Raw genomic sequence first — 18,242 nt, forward strand, 5'->3', positions numbered from 1 at the left:
TAGCTGAGACTGGTCTTGAACTCCTGATCCTTCCAAGTGCTGGGATTACAGGTTTTGTCACTGTGCCCAATTTGTGTGATGCTAAGGGTCAAACCCATGACCTCCTTTATACAAAGCAGGTACTCTACCTACTTAGCTGCATCTCAAGGCCCCAGACTGGTACTTCTTAACTATTGTGTCAGCTAATCAGAAAACTGGAACAAGGACTTTGTATATTGTGCTGCACAGTGCTTTTCTTTGATGTAGGAAGATATAGTGAGGCTTTGAGATATCTGTTGTGTGACTGGAAGCCATTGCTATCTCCTGGAGTTCCTGTGAAGGATGGATTACCTTAGCATAACTGGCTGGCAGACTAGAGAGTTTGTGTGAGACTCACTGTGAAGTCAACCAAGGGGGACATTGTCTTCCTACAGATCTTTAAAGTGGATGAACCTCTGCAAATGCCAGCATCAGACGGGACTGTCGGTCCTTGCCAAGAGAGTCTGCACCCCTGGTCCCTATTGAGCGTGTGTATGCTAGCCATTTCTGGCTGGCTTGTGTAGTTTCCAAGACTGCAAAGAAGCTGCACTGAAAGAGTCTCCTCTGCCCTCTTTCTTGCAGGTGGCATCCTCATGTACGGGGCCCTGGTGCTCTTTGAGGCAGAGTTCGTCCATGTCGTGGCCATCTCCTTCACAGCGCTGATTCTGACTGAGCTGCTCATGGTGGCTCTGACCATCAGGACATGGCACTGGCTCATGGTTGTGGCCGAGTTCCTCAGTCTGGGCTGCTATGTTGCCTCACTTGCTTTTCTAAATGAGTATTTTGGTAAGTGCTTGGAGCTTTGATCCATTATCTGTAACAAATTAACCTTTTGTTGTTATCTCTTCAATAGCTTATATTGTACACCAATCCCATAGCAGAAAGTTTTGCAACACAGAAGTTTATTTTTAATGGAAAGATAAAGATCTTATAGTGATTTATAAAATTAAGACTTTCACAGTCTTATTTATGTTTGTTTCCAGTCGTTTCTCGTACAAGAGCTGTACTGTTTATGGTTTCATGTGGAAGTCACTGACTGCTTCAAAGCAGGCACTTTTAGAGACGAGGTCTGGGTGGACACAAGCCATGTGTTTTCTGCTTCCTTCTGCTGTCTGCCAGCCAGGCTCCTTATTGTAGTCTTAGGCTCCTAACTGTGTGACTAGAGGTCTTTACCAGCACCTCCCTGAGATGAAGTCCATTGCCTGTTGATTCTAATGCATTCCTTATGCTTGTCCCAGCCCAGCTCACAGTGATTGGCCAGGTGATCTTGGGACTATTGGGCTACTCTGAGCCCAGTTGAGCCCAGTTCTCTTAGGAAAAAGGTCGCTGTTTGCTCAGGAGTTGCCCATCTGTGAATCTACACTGTGTGTCCTCAACATTCCCAGTATCTGATGTCCCTTAGCACAGCTCCACCCTCACCTGGCCCACTCTGCTCTGCATGAATAGGTTTCATCATTCTTCTTCCCCAGAGACACTGAGAATGGCAGAGCCAGGTCACCTCGGCTTGGTCATTGTGCTGATGACACCAAGTCTGATCATTTCCCAAGAGCTGAAAAACCAAGGCAGAAAGGACAGATGCTCATTTGAGCATCAGTGATTGTGGGGCTGCACTGCTGCTGGATACAGAAAGCCCAGCTTCCCAGACTCCAAAGCAGAGGGTGTGGGCACGGTCCATGCACCCATACCATGGGTGCTGCCTGAAAGCCAAGCAGTGTGCTTCCTGATCTGAAAAGAAAGGCTCCAGGCTCCAGAAAGGAGAAAGCTTTACATGTCCCGCTTGTATTCTCCACACACATGACAGCAGCCATCATGACAGTTGTCATCATGAGCAGTTGTCATCATGACAGCAGCCATCATGACAGTTGCCATACAAGCTAGTCACACACCTATGGTCCCTGCACATCACATGGAGACACTGTGACTTTGGGGTGATGAGTGTGGAGTTTGCACACTGATGAATAACAGAGCCCCTCTAGGTGGTGGATCAAAGCCACAGTATGTTCAGTTCCTATAGGCCATCACTCTGTAGACCAGGTATGGGATGGTGCAGATGGGGTGTGGAAAAATTAGCTTAAATGAAAAGAAACATGAAACATTAATATAAATATATATATTCATTATGCCTGTCGCATGTGAGAAAGGACTTTCAGATAAAAACATCAGGTGTGCAGTGCTCTGAAGTAGACACTCTTAGACACTAGCACAGACTCAGGGAACGGGTCTGGGCATCTGCTTCTGTGTTACAGTGACAGAGTGGTACATTGTCATTCCGTTTCAAATGTCACCACGAATGCACTTCATGCTGACATTGTACTGCTCTTTAATGCATTTCTCCAGTGAGTAGCTAACTAACCACTTAAAACGCCTGCGCCTCCTTCAGCCTCTCCTTCATCTGCTTTACTCATGTTCTCTCTTGGCACAGGTATAGGCAGAGTGTCTTTCGGCGCTTTCTTAGGTAGGTAAAGTTATTATTCCCTTCCAGAGTACAGACATTTAGCAAAACAGCATTGGTGGGCACACTAGGCTAATTCTTTCAAGTTCAAATAAAAACCAGTTTTCCTCTAACTCAGCACTCCTCACCAACTAAGACCTTGTAAAGCCACCCTGAGCTACCTTACCTGCACAGTGTACTCCTAGGTTCTGTCTGTCCTCCCTAAAACAGACCTGCCTGAAAATGCCAGCTAGAGGTTTTTCTCCAGCTGTGCGTGGAGAGCCCAGTCCCAGGCCCCAGTGTAATCTGTAACTGGTGAGCAGAACCTCTTCTCTCAGCTCTGGTAGCAGTCTAGGGGATTCTACAGTTTGTAGACTCTTATGCACAGATGAGACTTTTCACACATGTCTTGCCATGGGGACTTTGATGGTCTTGTTAACAGCAAAGTGAGCCTGTGTCCTCTGTAAGTCATGCTGAACATGCTGTCTACCTGTTAGCCATGTACAAGCCCTTCCCAGTGCCACGATGTGCTCACTGTGTTGAAAGAAGCACAAATTGAACAGGTGTACAGGTCAGACAGCTGGGTAGTGAGGGCAGTCAAGGTCAAGGGCAAGAGACCTTTGTGCATGCCCACAATGGAGCCTATGGCTCTGGGGATGCACAGTCTGGTCTGTGGCTATGATCTTAGGGGCTAGGAGCTCCTATAGCTAGCTCTCAGTCTCTCCTCTCCTCCTCCCGACAGATGTTGCCTTCATCACAACTGTGACCTTCTTGTGGAAAGTGTCAGCCATCACTGTGGTCAGCTGCCTTCCACTCTACGTGCTCAAGTACTTGAAGCGAAAGCTGTCTCCTCCCAGCTACTCCAAGCTGTCCTCCTGAGTATGACATGAGGCCAGGTAGAGACACTCCTGCGCTGGGCAGCATGAGGGACTGGCACTGCTGGTGGGCTGAGGGCTGAGCTCACCTGGCCTTCCTCCCAGTGTCTGTACTGAAGCAACGTGAACAGCTACTGAAAGGAAGTGATTGCTTCGGCACAGCTGGGCAGGGTTTAGTTCCTGAGCATCGCAAGCATAATTTCTGCAGTGTCCCAGCATTCGCCTCCTTTCTTTGACGGTGTACTGTAGAAAGCCATTCCTGCTCAGACTGGAGATGCCATGCCTGCACATGCCACTGCACCTCAGCAGACAGTGGGCCTGCTCGTCTGCCCTCTGCCACTGGCACACTCCGCCTCAGATGCAGTTTTGCTTTTCAGTGGACACCACACACTTAACAAGCCCAAGTGGCCAAGCGGTGACACTTCTGATATCCTAATTCCGTTGCAGCTATGAATGTAAACCATTCCTCGAGGCACTGCCGTTAGCTGATACATTTTTATATCTGTAAAACCATATTCAAAACTGTTTACGTAGAACTCAGCTGTCCTGTGCAACTCACAGCACCACAATGCTTTGCTTCCTCAGTAGGTGTCCCTAGGCCATGTGGCTACTCTCAGTACTCTGAGCTTGTGATGGCAGATCCCCTGTCGAAGGCTGCACTGAGGGCTGATGGGAGTTCCTTGGAGGGATGCTGGACTTAATTCACCCCCAAGTATTGTGTGCGTGCAGCTCTGCACATTGTGTGTGGCCGCCACACAATGACCTGTGACCTCAGCTCTTCACACTGTACAGCAGGCTGTGGGAGTCTCCTTTGCACTAGTTTTGTATATGCCTATGCTCTTCAGCCTGACTTCCCCTCAGATGTGGGCCCTGAGACCCTAACCCTTGGGGAAGGACAAGCTGGGTGAGCAGAGCACTGTGGACATGGCCCTAACAGGCCATGGTCTGTGCAGAACCTTCCACCTAGGCTCCTGTGAGCACTGCTCTTCAGAGGAGAAACTCTTTGACTGCAAATAAAGCTTCATTGGTCCCTACAGTGCCTTTTGACTTGAGCGCTTTTGTTGTTAGTGAAGAACTTTCTGAGATCTTAAGCATCCCCTTTCCAGGCAAGACTGCAGTCAGGAAAAGCTGTTTCTTAGATTCCCCACAAGGTGTCACTGTTCGTTATCAGTTCACAGGCTGGGTTTCTCTGTTGAAAGAGGGAGCCCAGGGGTCACTGACCAACATACCTGACTGGACTTCATTGATGCAGCGTGAATTAAGGGTATCGGATTCACAGAAATGCCAAGAGGCCATGAGCCAATGGCACATTGCTTTGATCACTCCCTTACCCGTGTGCTGTTGAGAAATAGAGCACACACAGAAAGCTAACCATTGTGATGGTGAAGAGTTGCAGGTAGCCTCAGAGAACAATACCATGAGCCCCTCAGGTGCAGCAACTTTCACACAGTCGTGAGACACACAGCAGTAGCGGGTGCAGGAGCTTTCACACAGTCGTGAGACACACGGCAGCAGAAGTAGTCAGGCTTTACATCTTCAGAGGTTGAGATGCATGAAGTCTTAGAGGCTGTGGGAAGCCACTGTGGTTTCTCATCCATGAAGTGAACATAATCTCCCCCTCAGGGTGCCGCTGTTCGGGTCAAATGAGACGACGATGGGAGGAAGCCCTGAGCAGATGCCTGGCACACAGTGACTCAAGGTCTGTGTAGCATTGGTCCTTGGCTGGATGGAAGAAAGTGACTACTTAATAAAGGATCATTAGACCTCATCTAGCTCAGGCCTATGAAGTAGCTCTTCAAGTGCCAGGGGAAGGAGCCACCTTGAGGGGCAGCGTTGTGGTCCTGCTGGCTTCTGAGACAACCTCACTGATTGTAGTTTTAAAGTCTGGAGCTGTGTCGGCTCCAGAACTCCTCCTCCTGGACAGGCTTGCCTGCTGGTGAGCACTGTCCAGCCCTCATGGGTCTTCTGCAGGCTGCTCCTCTGCCTTGTGCAAAGAAAGGGCCGCCACACTGTCTAAGGGCCCTGGTCTTGACCTCCTCCCCATTGGAAACTCCAAGGCAGGAAACTTTCACAAGTTCCTGTAGTACGCAAAGGCATGTGACAGACATGGTCTTGCTCATTCCACATGAAAATGTGCATGTAAGGAAGCTGTCAGGACAGATAGCATGTGAAGAGACCCTGAAAAGATGGGCTTGAGCCAAGACCAGAAATGATGTATTCACATTGGGATCAGAGGACAGATGGTGCAGAAGCAAAGCACAGAACAGTGCAGCAGAGTTGTGAGGATCCGCGGGAAAGGCCACTGAGGCAGACGTGATGGGTGAACAGAAGAAAGAATGATAAGCTGTGGACAGGTGGCAGGTGCACAGGTAAGCAAGTGGATAGCCACCGGGTGACTGGATGGATCAGTGCGTGGGTAGATGGCTCAGTGGATGGTCCGTCCCTCAGTCCAGTGGAAATGAGTGGATAGACGTATGGAGAGACAGATGGAATGGGTGGGTGGATGCTGGGTGATGGGCAGTCAGGTGAGCCAATAAATTTTGATGGCCACATAGCATTTCAGCCTAGGACCACCATGCTTTGTCAGAACAGTTGTGAAGCAGAGAGGGCCTTGCCGTGTTCCCACAGAACGGTAACTTTGTTAAAGTGACCTCTGGTTCCTTCCTGTTGTGCCCAGAGCCCAGCAAAGAGGCTGTAGTAGAAGTACTCAGGGTAGCCAAGCAAGCTGCTTGCTGCTCCACCTCTGAGGAAGGCCTGGGACCTGTCTTCAGGGGCATCAACCAGGTATGGTCAGTGCACCAGAGGCACTGTCACAAAAGATGACAGGTGACCCAGATGGGCAAAATGCAAAGCGAACTACACCCCAGACTGACATACAGTGGGCAAATGGATGGGGCTAACAGGAGGTGGCATGAAGCCAGGTGGCCATGGCAGTATCACGCACAGTAGACTGCATAATAAAAAGCATCCCTTAGGACAAAGAGAGCACTTGGTGGAAGTTCTGCTAAGGTAAAGAGGACATGTGAAAGAACACTCTGTTCTTGGGAGACCAGTTGCCTTCCTAAGCACAGCTAGCTGATATAGTTTACTTTTTTAAAGATTATTTTCTCTATGTATCCATATGGTGTGTGTGGTAGATGCACAGGGGTGTGCAGATAGCACACCCGTGCATATGTGGAGACCAGAGGGGTATCAGGTGGCCTGCTGCATCACTCTCTGCCTCAATCCTTTGAGACAGGGTCTCTGACTTGACCTGGAGCTAGGCTGGCAGCCAGCATGTCTCAATGCTTCTACCATCTGCCTCTCATGGCACTGGGGTTACAGGTGCAAACAAGCACACCTAGATTTCCATGTGGGTGTTGGGGCTTGAACTGAGTTTGTGCTTACACAGAGAGTCCTGTTACCCATTGAAGCATCTGTCCACCTCTGTGGTTGCCATCCATCATCAGCAGCTAACATGGAAGGAGAGAGAAATGAAGGTGATGCTGTCAGCCCATCACACCAGCTAGGTGCCCAGCCACTGCAGAAAACACAGCAGAGGAACCCCAAAGAAGCCCAAAGCCAGACCAAGTAGGCATGCTTGACACATGCCTGTAACTCCAACACTTCAGAGGCTGAGGCAAGAGGATTATAAATTTGAGGACATGAGAAAGCCCTGTTTCACAAATCAAATGACCTACTTCTAAAAGTGGCAGAAAAAGGAAAGGAAAAGGACTAGAGAAAATTTAAACTATTTCAGTGTAATGAAAATGTCAAGATTTGAGAGACACAATCAAAGCCATGCTTGAGGGATTTATAGGTTTAAATGCTTATATGAGAAGGGAAGTTTAAAATCAAGACTTCTGGGAAACTAGGGGGAAATAGCAAAGCAGGCTTAACCAGGAAGCAAAAAAAAAAAAAAAAAAAAAAAAAAAAGTTCCGTTGATGAGACACAGCAGCAGGTGAGTATAAAAACACCTGAGAAAATCAGGGACGTGGGAAGGTTCATTGTGTTCATAGTTTCTGAGGTGTCCGCCCATAGTCTGGTGAAGCATAAAATCACATGGGGAGTTTGTGATCACTAGATCAACACTGCACTCCTGGGGTGGACAGGAAGGGACCAAGGTTCACAGACACCCTTCATCCTGGGCACACCCCTAGCGGCCTAAGCTCCTCCCTCTGGGCCCCATCTCTGACTAGGTCACACACTTCCCCACAACACTGTCTGGGAACCAAGCCTTCAATAAGCAGCCTTTGGAAGGAACCCTGCAGTGACATTCTTGGGACTCACAGGATGGGGAGCTGAACATTCTGTGACAGGCAATAGCAGCACTATAACCCATCATTGTGGGCCTTACGGTATGTGCTAGACAGGGGCAGGGGTCTTCCCCACAACTTACGGTTTGTTAAACTTCCTGTGAACCTATATTCATAGGTCTCATGAGAAACATTCTGCTGAGTGGTCACATCAGAAACATCAGACCCCCTGGCCGAGTGTGGGAAGTGAGCTCAGGCCTGGACAACAGCCCTTCACATTCCTCTGGGTTTTCTGGAAGGAAAGCCAGTCGACCTCAAGCAGATCTGTTAGTGACTGTGATGCATGGCCTGCAGAGAGCTCCCATGTGGTTCAGTATCTGCGACCCAGCCCAGATGGGAAGGATCTGCCTGGGCCAGGGATCCTATGTCTTAGGAAATGCCCACCTGCCAAAGCTTCCAACCATGTGTTGCCAAGGGACAGGACTCCCCAGGGTACCAGGAGGGAAGACTGCTCAGTGGTCACTTTCCCCAGGGTCAGTCCCACAGGTCTTCTGCAGAATGCTCTTGGACCCCATAAGGATGTTGTCCTTATGCCTCCTCTTGCCCCACCACTTAAGGAGTTTGGCACCTCCTGCCACTGGCACCCTTGAAGGTAGGACTGGCCTTTCAACCCCTCATGCCTCAGGAGGACAGCATGGTGTCACAGACATGCTTGGAGAGTGCAGTATCAATAATTAAGGACTGGAGAAACTGAGGCACAGAGTTTAGGGGGTTTCTCAAGAGTGAAAGGAATTGAACTGACCTTGTATGCAGGTACATGTGTGGACCTGGCTGTGCCTAGTACACTGCTTCTCAAGCCACAAGGCCACATTCATGTAGGTCCTTAAGTCATCCTCACTAGTACACCCAGGCGCATACAGAAACCCTGAAAGGAGTGGGATGGGAGAGGTCATATATGGGCATAGATAAGCACCTTTGTCTGCCCCACCATATCTGCACCCTGCAGCCCCCAAGTACTCCAGTCAGGGGCTCACGGCCCGGGTACCAGTCAACCCTGGCCTCTCCACCCTTCTCATCCAAGACTGGCTGACCTTCACATCCCTGTATAAAAGCTACCCCACTACAAACAACTGCACAACCATGCTAAGCCCTACATTATCTCTTCAGCTCCTTGCAAGTGTACACAGGATTTAGCAGAAGCCACGATGGGACTTCTGTTCTGTCCTCTCCCCTGTCCTGACTTTGGGCATTGGTCAGTGACTTGACAGAGTGGGGTGTCAGTCTTGGAAGGACCAAGCTCTGGATTCTAATGAGGCACATGACACCAATGTGTGTCATCACTTGGTGTCTTTCAGCCGTGCATAGATGTCAGGTTATGAAATTCCTTCTCTCACTACTGTGCCTCCCACGGTCTGCATTGCGCCTCAGAGCATGGGTGTAATTCCAGATTGTCCCAGGAGAGGGCAATAGAAACCAAGAAACAGTGCTTTCAAGTTGCTCTGGATGCCTAGGCTTTGGTGGAGTTAGTCAGCTAATAACACAATGAGTACTCTGGATGCCACGTCTTCCTGGGGTCCAACAAGGGCTCCTGGCTTTGCTCTGACAGAGGAACATGCTGCTGCTCACAGACACTTGCGTGCAAATGGCATCTGGTTTTGCCTCTGCAGTGGGGCCTCGGTGTCTGAGCTCTAAGTGCCTGGTCCTTATGTGAAAAGTTCAAAGGATACATACAACCCAGGGCCTGGGCCTGGAGGGTTCATAAGCTTCTGCTCATCTGGGAGGTCCTGTATACCTATGGAGCCAGGGGTCTCTGGGGGACTGATTGTGAACACAGCATCATTGACAGAATCTCCAGAACCCGTCACTTTGTGACTTTGACCCAGAAAAGAACTAGGCATCCTTCAGTTACACTTAAAGTATTCCAGAGTATCTGTGCCCAGCACACAAGCAGCTGGTTTGCTCCCATGGTGAACCATGACCTCAACCTAGATGCCCATGCAGATCTATGTGGGCAGCTTTGCAAGTATGGTGTTCAGCAGCAAATGTCCGAGGTCTTCCAGACCCCACCCCAAGGGGAAACGTACCCTGGGTACCACGGGTACCGGAGGAGGGAGAGTGGGGCCTAAAGAATTGAACACTAGTGCAAACCAGAAATCTGGGATTTTATGTGAAAATGGAGTTGAAACATTCCCTCTTGGTGTGCCCCTGGTTTGAGAAGCCCAGTAGTGCTGGCATCCCAGCTAGGGTGTCATCCATACCCAAAGGGCCATCCAGCTGCTCCCAGCCAGCAGCCCTCTCTTTGACCTAAAGGCTGAATAGCTGTGGCTCTGTTTCTCCCTGAGGAGAACAGTCTGTGTTTGAAGACATGGGCCATGAACAGAGCTCTGTAAACACATGAACATCAGAGCAACCTTGGGCTCTCCTGGAGAAGTGACTGTACTTCTCATTATGTCCTTCACCTGGAGGCTCTGAGTTACCTGCGAGGACCTGCTGCCATTCACCTGCACCCAGTTACCCTGCCAGGACCTGCCGATCCCATCATTCACTTTCAAAGCCATTTTCTGGGTAAAGGTCTTCACAACACTAGGAACTTTCCACCTCTCCCCATAAGCCTTAGAGAAGGGTGTGGCCCTCCCCCAAGCCTGGAGTTGGGAGGTAAAGTACAAAGAATACACAAACAGTAGGACCTGCCCTACCTGCCCTGACCCTCTAGCTGCCTGCAGCTCAGGCCCCTTGCATGTAGGTCAGGTTCTTCACAAGAGATTAACCTGGGTCACAGGAAGGTTGTGGCCCATTGCCTCTCAATTATGCATCTGACTCCCACATCCTCAGGGTGCTGTTAGTCGTTGGTATTTCTCTCTCTGTAAAAGAGTCCTTCGTAGTTCCTCAAGGTTGTGAAGCTAACACTACCTGCTGTAGGTCTGTGGGAGAAAGTGCTGCTAGCTCTCTTAATTTCGGTTACTAATGGTGTGTTTACATGACTCATGCAGAGTTGCCCATGATATATATTCCTACAATACATGCAAAAACTTCCCAAGACAAGCCCCTCGTATTCTTATCATACATGCAGAGCTTCCTAGGACCAGCCTCTGCATTTCATACATGCTAAGGTTCCCAAGATGAGCCCCTTCATATTTGTTTGTTTGTTTTTTACTCTGCTCATCATGAAAATTTTACTTTTGTGTTTGCATATTCTCTAAATATCCTCCTTTAATGTATTTTTTTATTTATTAGTTCAAGTTAGGGAACAAGCTTGTTTCACATGTAAGTCCCTGCTCCCTCTCCCTCCCCTCACCCCATCCCTCCTCCCCCACCCCATCCACCCACCACTCCCTCAACGGGGGCTCTGCAGAGTCCACCAAATCTTCCTGTGCTGGGGGGCCCCTTCATATTTGTATCATGCATATTCACAACACAGACAAGCAGCTGTCTATGAGTCCTGTTGAGTGTGCAGCAGCTTCGGGGCATCCACATACAACCATTTCCAGGGCATCCTCCATGACAAAGCAGAAAGGGGAGTAAACTAATTTAGTGGTCTTTCTCACCCCGAGTTTTCTAAGGACATGGAATAAGTAGGATATGTGTGGGGAGCTTCTGGGCTTGGACCTGTGGTCAGTCTGCCATAAATTAGCTTGACTGCAAGGTACAGCAGCTCCACAGACTGAAGATGCTACCTGGAGGGTGTGACTGGCTGTGGACCAACCACACCTCCCTGCCTCAACCAGCTGGAGACTCCAGGTGGGATGGATGGGACATGCCTTAGACTAGAAACTGAAAGCCCAGGGAGAGTCCTGGAGGTGCCTGGAGTGGGGCTCCATCAGCTCTGGGGACCCCCTGGCTGGCATCATCTTCTGGTGCCTCAAGCATCCAAGCTCTCTTCCCTTGTCTGGGATAGGGGTCTCTCCTGGGACATCCTGGGTGGCCCCATCCTCAGGTTATGAAGTGGCAAGCATAGAACAGCAGGCCAGACAGGGTGAGTGATCTGGATGTCTCCTATCAGGGCTCTCAGTTCTTGGTGGCTTTAGGGCCAAGAAAACAAGACGCTAGCATAGAGATAGGTGGTATGTTAGAGACCAGGAGGGAGAGGAAGATGTTCCAAACATGGGCTTTGGTCGCATCTTGAGCTAGGAATTGGGAGCCTATACAAGGGCAAATGCAAAACTGTAAAATACCCAGGCACAAGAGAACATGCCACCAGGGGCTTCCAGGGAGCCTGGGAGCAAGAAATGGGGAGAGGGGTATCCTGGGAATCATGATGGGTGTCCTGACACAGTACACTGAAACTGAGGAATGGCCTGTCCAGAACCCTTTCCCAGGGCTACCTGCTGACATCCTGTCCTGTGGGCCCCTTGAACACTTAACATAGCTGCTGCTATACCCCCAGGGCCAACTAAGCCCCTCCTGAGAATCTGCTACCCACCACTGCTCCCCACCCCCCTTCACAGACCACCCACAGGCTCTCAATCTCTCTCCTGAATGCCCTTAGCTCTGTGAAGAGAGACCCCTACCTGTTTCCAGAGCTTGCAGCTCAGATGCCCACACAAGTCCTTGGGAGAATGATGGACATCATCATCACGAAGGAGACACAGCCCCTACTGGGCAGCTTGCTCACCCAAAAGCCAAAATCTCTAAGGGGCTCTGGTTCTTACCAGTTAGCAGGCAAAAGCAGGGCCCTCGGTGTCACCTACTGCTGTCATTGGCCATGGTCTTATACCTGGCTTCACACCCCAGAACAGCAGAACCCCAGAAGGAGACCTGCCCGCCAACCCCCATGCATGTTCCATGTCCTTATCTAGGCTGGGAATTAGTACTGAAACTCAGGCCTCCAGTGAAGACCAAATGTGAGAACACAATGGCCTGAGACCTCGCAAGGTGCTTAGGAAGTGTCCGAGCACCACTGAGGCGGGGGTGGGAGGTACAAGGCATGGTAGGCTGTGTAAGAGAGGAAAGATGAGAAAATGAGACAAAGCACATGACAAAGGAGACAAAGGGACGAGAAGGTCCGCTGGTCATTGGGGCACATGTCTGGTTGCTGGTGCTCTAGAAGCTGAGGCAGGAAGATCATTCGAGCCTAGGAGTTCAAGGACAGCCTGGGCAATGTAACCAGATATGGTCTCAGAAAGGAAAAAGAAAGATGAGGAGGAAAGGGGGGGAGAAAGAAAAGAGGAGGGAGGGGGCAAGAGGGAGTGAGGGAAGGAAGGGGAGGAAATAAAAGGAAGAGAGAAAAAGGGATGGAAAAGGGCAGGGAGGGAGGGAGGGAGGGAGGGGGGGAGGGGAGGGAGGGAGGTCAGGACAGACATCTGATGTTCTGTGACCACGGCACAGGGGTGCCTGCATACATTCACACACATTTTTTAAATAGGTCAAAATAGTCAATTTCATGTTATGTTTATTTTTAAGTTTTGAAAAAGTAAAACTCCATTTTAAAAGACTTTCTGGATAGAGCCTGAGCCCTGGGGAAAGCCCCCAGGCTCGAAGGGAACCGCCTGGGCATGCTGTGTTGGTAACTTGAAGCCTTACTGTGGAGAAACTTATGTTCATTTACACTTTGGCACGATGCCACTTCCTGTTTCCAAGAAGAATTAAAGAGCTGAGCAGACTTATAAAAAGCTCCACGTCTTCTTGGACATCAAACGGCCCCACACAACCTCTTGATGAGTTGGGTGTAAATGAAGCAGAGACACATGGATTAAATTCCCCTTGCAATTTACTCCAGTTTAAAAATTAATGGAAAAAGTGCCTGGCAAAACTTGTTTAGAGCTTTATTGAACCAAAACAGTTTAAAAATAGTTTGGGAAGCTGGGCCTGCACTGGGTGGATGGAACTGCGTCTTGCCAGGCTGAGGGGCTCCTGGGGCAGCCAGAGCCACAAGCTCTGTGGTGGAGAAAACTGCCACCCCTGAGAAATGAAGGCAGTCATTTGATACCAGAGGAAAAGAAAAAGTGCAGCCTCATTACCTAGGGCTGGGGGCAAAGTGGCTCACTGTGGGTTACAGCTTAATTAAAATATTCCAGGAAAGTGAATGTTTAAAGAAGGTTACAATGTTGCCATCAGAAGACTTGTTTCTCATTGTAAACATTTTGTCACTAAGAAAACAAACCCTGTGCGTTTGAAAGGGACAGACCTGAAAACCAGGCTGTGGGCTGGCCAATGACTCCAGAAGCCCCTGCCTGCTGTGGGCTGGCCAATGACTCCAGGAGCCCCTGCCTGCCTAGAGGGAGAAACAGCCCTTCCTACGATGCGGCCGCTTCTTGTTCTACAGAATGGAGCAAGAAAGACCAGGGTGGTAAAGGCAGGGCAGACTACTTACAGACAGGCTGGGCATAGCAGGTGAGGGCATCTCCAACCTCCAGTCTGCCTTTGCAGACTAGCAGGGTCTTCAAGTGCAGACACTGCTCTGTCCAAAGCCTACTAGGAAGCACACATGAATGCAATCAACCTGTACCAAGAGCCAGTAGCTCTGACCAGTGCACACTTGCACACAGGCCAGTTTTCCAAGAGACATTGTCATCTTCATCTTGAAGGGAGCATTTCTCCTGCTCGGCATGTCATTGGCAAGGCCCAGAGGACACAGCAACTGTGGTGTCTCACTCCATCACCTTTTCTCCTTCCAGGTTGGAGGGTTGTGTGCTTTCTGGTATCTCTCCAAAGCCACTCTTTTCATCCATGGTGAGGAAGAAAAGATACTGGCCAGCCACATCTAGTGGCCACTGTCACCCAAGCCATGGCTCTGGAGTTCTGTAGGCTCTGATTAGATGTAAGGAGGACCCCAAATCAGATAGGACTGAGCCCAAAGGGAAGTGATTCTGCCACACAGGTGAGACATTCTGGGGCAGGTTTCCATGGATGCTGGAGCCAGGGCTCAGCCTAGTCTCAGATTCTGACTCTGGACTGGGTCCCATATTGAGTGAGTTGGTCCGATTGGGGTAGGCAGCTTGAAGCTTGAGTCTCTGCAGCCCCTGTCAGGGAAGAACACTGAGTGCATAGTTTCTGTCAGGCACCCACCTTGGGCCAGGGCAGGTAGTAAGCAGTGGGCAAGCAATGACCCATGTAGAATTGGGGCCTTCCTCCAGCAAACATCAGAGGATGGGTCATCCTCTGCACTGGGCAGGAATGGCCTGGCTGATGTACCTGTTGGGGACACTGGCCCAGAAGGAATGTCACCCATCCTTTCCACAGTAGGTGTTTTTGAAGAGAGCTGAATATAGTCTGCAGCCTCCAAGAGAAGAAAACTAGCATCCAAGGACATGACAGTGTGCTGGGATTTGACACTATGTTCAAATACCTGAATCTTTGTTGGCTACATTTGGTTGTTAACTTTACATCTGGAATTAACTGAAACCTAAGCAGTTGGGTACACCTGTGATAGATTTTTTTCTTAATTTAATCATTTGAAGTAGGAACCCTGACTAATACACATTTGGTAGGGTTCTTTAGAGGAACAGAATTTACAGAATAAAGGGGATTTGTTAGAATGACCTACAGGCTGTGGTCCAGCTAGTCCAACAATGACTGTCTACCAGTGGGAGGTCCAAGAATCCAGGAGTTGTTCAGCTTGAGAGGCTGGATGTGTCAGTTGATCTTCAGTATATGACAGAGTCCTGAAGACATAGGCTCTAATGACAGTGATGGAATGGATTTGCAGTGAGAGCAAGCTTCCTTTTTCTGTGCCCTTAAACATAGGCTGCCAGCAGAAGGTGTGGCCCAGATTAAAGGTGGGTCTTCCCACCTCAAACGATCAGCATTAAAAGTGGGTCTCCCCTGCTAGGCACGGTGGTGCACACCTTTAATCCCGGCACTAAGGAGGCAAAGGCAGGCTGAGCTCTCTGTGAGTTCAAGGCCAGGCTGGTCTACACAGTAAGTTCCAGGACAGCCAGAGCTACATAGTAAGATCCTGTCTTTAAAAAAAAAAAAATTGTCCAGCAGTGATGGCATGTGCCTTTAATCCCAGCACTCCCTAGGCAAAAACAGGTAGATCTCTGAGTTCAAGTCCAGCCTGTCCTACAGGACAGGTTCTAGGACAGACGGAGCTACAAAAAGAAACCTTGTCTCTAAAAACAAACAAAAAGGTGTATCTTTCCACTTTAAAAGATCTAATTCAGAAGAAACCCCGAGGTATTCCTAGCCACTTGGGTTTTATTTAATTCCATATGTAGTCACTTTGGCAACCAAGAACAGCCACCACATGGAATCAGATCCCTTTAGAAAGAAGGGAAGCTGCTCACGGCTCAAGAAGTCCATGGTCCTGCATGATGGCTTCTTACTAGCAGAATTCCAAGGCAGCACAGGGCAATGCATAAGGAGCTGCACGGGGCAGATGTGTGACAGAGCTTGGGTGTCCCACACAGCCACCAGAGTTCAAGTGTGGGTGTGCTTTCACCCAACAGCCTCAGCTGACTCTCCTCATCACCCGGAGCTCTCATCTCTACATATCATGGCACTTTCTCCACCCTCTACTAATGCCATACACTGGGATCAAGTTTCAGCACTGAGCCCCCCAGAAGCACTCAGACCACCGCCAAGCCACAGGACTTGGCATTCTGAAGTGACAATACCAGGAACCACACACTAGCCTTAGTGGATAGAGCGTTATTTGCATAGGCCAGAAGTTCAAAACTCAAGGTGTCAGCAAGGCCAAGCTCCCTGAGACCCGGTGAGGATGGGGGTTCCTGCTTTTTCCAGTCTTGGGTGGGCACCCTTGGCTGGCAGAATGTTCCCTCAGCTCTGCCTTTTTCCTCAAATCTTGTTCTCCTTGTGTGTGTCATGCTTGCCCCTTATGAGAAGAAATTCTGGGTTGAGATCTCCAGTGACTCCATTTTAGCCACCTCTACATGACCCCATATCTAAATGAGCTCCCATGCTCAGGGGCCAGGGGCCAGCCCTTCAAGGTATGTTCAGAGGATGAAGTTCAACCCACGACTGAAATGTATTGAGTTCCCAAGGGTGTCCCGCCATGTGTCCTTCCTGACTACCCTGTGCTGCCTGCTGGCAGGACACTACAAGTAGATGGATGGGGAGCTGAACCTCAGAGGCAGTCTGTGGGAGACCAGCTCCCAGCAGGAGGGCTGATGAGCTCTGCCTACCCATCCCCCAAGGAGTTGGCAAAATTACTTTTAAACCCCTATTTAAAGTCTCTGGAAAGGAACTGACACCCCAAAGTCTCTAAAACGGGCCCAGGGGCAAACAGCATGAAGAAGCATCTGTGGAGAAAACCCTGTGGGGATTTAATGAGGAGAGTGGGTGTCTGTGGCCTCTGAACAGCCCCACCCTCCCCCACTCCATCAAAGACTCCCTGGTTCTTAGCTTTGGCTCGGAAAAGCGGTGCATTGTGTTTGAATGCCTGCTCTGGTCCACCAAGGTGGGGCTGCTTCTGCCCAAGCCAGTGGCAGGCTGCTCCACAGTGTGGAATGCTGGGAAGATAGATGGCTTGGTCATCTCAGCCCATGATGCAGCAGACCCAGGAGAGGGACAGCAAAAGGACAGGATTGAAGAAGGGTCATCACATACCAAGTACTCAGCTCCTAGAGAAGATGTGATCTAGATTGAAGTTTGTCATCACCCGACCCTGACTCTCGTCCCCTGGCTCACCTCTGCCTTGGAAGAGACATCTGCTATCTTCTCCAAGAGGGTCTGGCTTCACAAGCAGCAGAATTCAGTGAAATTCACATCAAAAGTTGGTCTGAGGAGGGCCAGGGAGTTATGGAGTTCAGGGTGGCTAGTTGTCAGGAGAGAAACAGAGAAAGCCACTGCTGTGGGGGCCTCCCTGAGGTCAGAGTGACAGCAAGCATGGCTACCCAGAAACACGGTAATAATAGCTCATTTGTGGAGCAACTTGTGCCCCAGAACAGTGCTGACAATGACACCCCAATCCAATGCTTTTGGAAAGAGTATAATGGGGGAATATAACCTGGGAGAGTAGGCCTCTACTCAGACCTCAGCAGGCAGGTGACTGTGGGAACCACCCAGCCATGCCTTCCAAGGAGCAGTACCATTGGTTAATGCTGCTGGGAAGGGGCACAGACCTCACGATGGTGGCTCCTAGGCCACTGACAATAAGTTAATTGAAGGGCTCTCTTATAACGTACTCAGGGTATAGCATGTGCGAAGGACGATCATAGTCCATAAGGCTAAGATTTCTTTATTCAGATAAACACCAGCCAAATGCAAGCCAGAGAGTGCCCAGAGGCAGCAAGCTAGGAAGGCCAGAGATAGAAGGGGTCTCCACATGTCCACGGCCCCTTAAGAATTGCCCCCCTGACCTCCCCTGACCATGCCCTCATGGGCGTGACCAGGCACACCTGTAGGGGCTACAATGTCTTCCTACAATTCCCCTTTTAGTCTAAAAGAGGATTAAAACTTAATAGTGTAAAACATCCAAAATTAACAATCATAAAGGTGAAATACAAGAAGATACAATCTGCTATTGCACATCCTAACTATGTCTATTTCGGCTAAGCCCTAAAGTCATGTGGAAAGGGTGTCTAACTTGAACACCTCCTTCCAATCCCAACTCTAAACAATAAGAAAGTTATTCCTAACTAGGCTTACATTACCCTAATAGACAATAATGGGGAATGGGGGTGTAGCATCTTCTAAGTTACTTCCTGCTGAAACGGGATGATGGCAGCCTTGAGGGGTCCTGTGGGGAAAAAATGTTAGTATTGTGAAAGTCTCTAATGGGT

General features: G+C 49.6%; 1 protein-coding gene across 6 annotated transcripts in view; it reads left to right on the top strand.

Annotated features, from left to right (window-relative positions):
* Atp9b (ATPase phospholipid transporting 9B (putative)) overlaps positions 1-5,092 on the top strand; it is a 189,670-nt gene extending 184,578 nt beyond the window's left edge. For 3 of the 6 annotated variants that reach the window (XM_035440311.1, XM_027403681.2, XM_035440310.1), the window contains 2 exons: positions 601-804; positions 3,192-4,360. In XM_035440311.1, coding sequence (XP_035296202.1) covers positions 601-804; positions 3,192-3,328 — 341 coding nt within the window. In that variant the 3' untranslated portion in view covers positions 3,329-4,360. Of the gene's footprint in view, positions 1-600; positions 805-3,191; positions 4,361-4,947 lie in introns of those variants that run through there. The other 3 variants (XM_035440309.1, XR_004768406.1, XM_027403683.2) reach the window with 3 other exon arrangements.
* The last annotated feature ends 13,150 nt before the right edge of the window (positions 5,093-18,242 follow it).

The sequence above is a fragment of the Cricetulus griseus genome, chromosome 2 (genome assembly GCF_003668045.3).
Source record: "Cricetulus griseus strain 17A/GY chromosome 2, alternate assembly CriGri-PICRH-1.0, whole genome shotgun sequence".
Classification (NCBI taxonomy): domain Eukaryota; kingdom Metazoa; phylum Chordata; class Mammalia; order Rodentia; family Cricetidae; genus Cricetulus; species Cricetulus griseus.